Source organism: Odontomachus brunneus, unplaced genomic scaffold (assembly GCF_010583005.1).
Source record: "Odontomachus brunneus isolate Ranch 3 - 2012 unplaced genomic scaffold, Obru_v1 Obru_scaffold_220, whole genome shotgun sequence".
NCBI lineage: Eukaryota > Metazoa > Arthropoda > Insecta > Hymenoptera > Formicidae > Odontomachus > Odontomachus brunneus.
Window position 1 is genome coordinate 233,235 of NW_022639670.1, and position 3,990 is coordinate 237,224.

At 31.6% G+C, this 3,990-nt stretch overlaps 1 protein-coding gene across 2 annotated transcripts in view; it reads right to left on the reverse strand.

Annotated features, from left to right (window-relative positions):
• The window catches only part of LOC116852380, a 53,156-nt gene extending 49,566 nt beyond the window's left edge, over nt 1–3,590 (reverse strand). The window contains exons 1-2 of one of the 2 annotated variants that reach the window (XM_032832662.1): nt 3,461–3,590; nt 750–1,009 (exon numbers count right to left, since the gene is read on the reverse strand). In XM_032832662.1, the coding sequence (XP_032688553.1) occupies nt 750–983 (234 nt within the window). In that variant the 5' untranslated portion in view covers nt 984–1,009; nt 3,461–3,590. Of the gene's footprint in view, nt 1–749; nt 1,010–3,454 lie in introns of both variants that reach the window. The other variant, XM_032832663.1, reaches the window with a different exon arrangement.
• Between the last annotated feature and the right edge of the window lie 400 nt (nt 3,591–3,990).

Sequence of the window (3,990 nt, forward strand, 5' to 3'; positions counted from 1 at the left end):
GCCTTCAATTATCGCCGCTCTTCGATTATACTCTGCATTCGATCTTATCCGTTCGGACATTTTGAGGTTATGCGCACTTACTACAAACATCTGACTTGCCCGAACATCAACAGTGACCTATCACCGAAGTCAAATGAGGCGGGAAATTCAAATTGAAATTTGTCCGGATTTTGATGGCGGACCCTGTATACATGGGGAGGGGCTCCGCCTCTCTTCCCGCACTCTTTCCCCAAAAAACCTAACCCTAACCTAACTCTATTAAAATATGGTAAGCAATACACGTATATGCATTTATATTCTTACATTGTTTTTCATTGACAAATTATGTATAAAAATATAAAGTATAGGTTGCACATATACGTGTACTTTTTATCATGTTTCAGTAGATGGGTTAAGTTAGGGTTAATTTTTGGGGGAAAGAATACGGGGGGTAGGGCAGAGCCCCTCCCCTAGGCATTTACGTGTTTACCATATTTCAATGTATATTGTATACCAAAATTACGTTCCGTTTATAAAACTTTTTTTGTTAGTAACTTCTTATTAAACAATAAGCGCCAGTTAAAACTTTTTGAATGTTACTCAAAACAGTGACCTTGACAACATATGTTAAGCTTAAGGTCATTGAAGCTCCCCTATACCTGATAATTACCTTATTTTTTCATAAAGAATCATGTCGTGCTGGCGTTACATTTTATTCGGCCGGACCCTATATGTTCTGCGACTCTTCTATTTTTCAGATGAAAACTCACCATTGGAGAATCCCAGGGATCTCCACAGATGCCACATTTTCCTTTGTTCCGTTGCCACTGTCTGGTAAAACCGCCGCAATAGCATTCGTGGTCATTATAATCATGTGGTGTATCGAAGCCGTACCTCCACATAGAGGCTCTCGATGGTGGCTCTATCAGTCTTCCATGGGCAGAAACTTTTCTAACGACTAGTACGTTTACGATTAACATCAGACTAAACGCGAAGAGAGACATGATAATCGCGCAAAATGAGCCGTCTTCTGCAAAAAAAAGTTGTTTTGTAAACACGTCAAGTAAATGATAATAAATCGATTACAAATTCAATATCGAGAAAATACGATTTGCATATGTGCTTGAATGTGCATTTGAATTTGAAATTTTTCTTTCGCTAGCTAGCTGTATAGCGCGTATTAATCCTTTAAACTGTAAATCGTTAATTAATCTATATCAATTATTCACGTTATACTAACATGTATTAGCATCGTTCAAAGCTAGGTATATCGATCATATTATCTACAAAGATATAATACGCCGTTGTAACGCGTAGCTGTATAATATTTATACAAGTGGAATTTAATACTTAAATTCCACGACTTTGTATACTATTTTATTTACTTGTAAATTTACTTCAATACAAAAATCATGCAAAATTAATTTTTAATTTATATATATGATTTTTTAATTTATTATGATATATGTATGGTTAATTACTCGTAGATGTTTTCCGTTCTTTTATCATATGCATTTTATCATATGTATAGATGGATAATACTTCATAAATGACATTGTTACTAAATATACTATTGGAATTTATGATTTTATAAATTTATAAAAGACTCAATTATAGAAGCGGTAGCTACAATACTGTATTTTCACGTCAACAAATATAATGTCTCAACACTTACACCTCAAATAATCCGTTACTCTTATAATAACGAAAAACTGATTAACGAAGTTGTACGGTTCAAAAGAGGAAATACAATAACGAGATTTTTAAAATATCAAGGTTATCTTAAAAGTTATTAAGGTTAATATCAAGATTATTTCAAAGTCATCATTTTAAATGGAATTGTTTTAAGTAAATGACGTTTTACCGGATTCCAAAAGGATTCCAAAAGGAGTTCAACCATGTATAACATTGTGACCTTCAGATAACTTTGTGCCCCAAAATTACGCAGAATGACATGGCATGATCAGTAAATCTTACTATTATTTATTTATTCTAATAAGTGTTCAAAATATCGACGTCAATATATTTTTATAAACATTTGATAAACAAGTGTTTGATTGTTGTAATCATTTGTAGAGTAATATTAGAATATGAAAGAGCGTATTATTAATACCTTGAGAAATATTATTTCACAAGTAATCGCAACGGCGAGGCATTTGATTATCGGACGTTTACCGGAAAATAAGTGGGATATAAAAATTAAATGGAACATTCTATATATTGACAGAACCGAGCAGAAGTTTGACGATTTTTCTTAGTACACAAAAGCTTCACACAAATGCTTCACTCAAAAAGTAATTGAGAAAGACATATATAAATTATAACAAGTAATGATAAACGATATAACGTGTGTTATGCAAAATAAAATGTAAGAAGAAATAATAATCAAGATTAAATAATTAAGACTCTTCAAAATGTCCGAATAAAATCTTTTGTTATTAAAGTTCTTGTAGTAAATTGTCACATAAGCATTAATCTCGCCATTTAATTGATCTTACTTTACTGCGACTCGAGAAGATAGGACAACATATAAACTCGTTGACTTTTCGATTTCTATATTAATTTCCCAGACAAATTCTCAAGAGGGGTGAATAACTTCTCTAGAGTAAATAAACTATATATATTCTTGAAAATTATATATAACATGCATTTATTGTCTTAAACAAAAACTTATAACTTCAAAATCAATTTAAAAAATTCATAAAAATTATCAAACTTTTCTAGTAAAATTATAGGGCGAACGACTCGCTGTACTTGGGAGTCGAAAAATTAAGACATGAGATTCGAAATCTATGAGATACAATGACGAAGAAGTCATTAACTAAACCAGTTGTTATACTTCTTACATGCTAAATTATTTCAGATATTGAAGAAATATTCATGAATATTTGAAAGTATGAATGCAAACATTTTATATTAAAGATTAAAGAGTTACGATAAACTTCCAATATTTTCGCCAAGTATAATCAACGACAATTTCCTTAACTTTTTCGCTGAACTAGACGCGGAATCCCACCGCTAGACGAATAATTCAGCCGCTCAACACATATAATAAAAATATAATTATTACATTTATAAGGCTATTTCGTTGATATACTATATCACAGAATATCACAGAATGAATTTCCCAATTTTATTGTGTATATATATTATTAAAACAAATAAGAAACAGTTTTCATAGCAAAATACTCTCAATGTATAATACAGATAATAGTCATACGAAAAAATTGCTTATAAAAAAATTGCTAAAAAACCAATATTGTTTCAAAACGAAAGAATGCAGAGTTGTAAGTCACTGATATCTCCGTTATAATTAATACAACTTTTTATTCCACACACATCTCTACTTTTCTGGCTCCTTTATTAGGTTTATCTGCGTTTCTTTTTCGACGTCCTATTCAAAGATATGATGCACGACACAATCACGAGTAAAAAATTGTAACTCAATTGTATATTTGAATCACGCATTCTTTACATTTACCAGTTGGTGCGAGAGAAGCGAAGGCACCACTTTCCTATGACACTATTCTCTCGCATCGGTCGTAACGGTGAGTCAGACCCGTGTGGTGAACAGAGTTCGAACCTCGAAACCGGTCACGCAACGACTGAACTCCACTTTGCCTCTGGAACCGACTGAGCACACTCCGATGCCGATCAACGGTGGGAGTAGGTCATTAGAACGAAGCACTCGTTCACATTTACGGCACGGTCCGATACTAGGTGAGAATACGATATACAGGTAGTTACAGGCAATTTAATTATCCGAAAATATTACTGTGTGTGACATTTAAATTTGCGCAAATTTGGACTATTTATCTTGGACTAGGCGCCGCGAAACTTTACAATATATTTTCCTCTTATTTATGTTATATTAAAATTATAATATCTAAAATATACTTAAAAAACTAAAATATATATATATATATATATATATATATATATATGCTTTAGGATATATATATATATATATATATATATATATATATATATATATATATATATATATATATA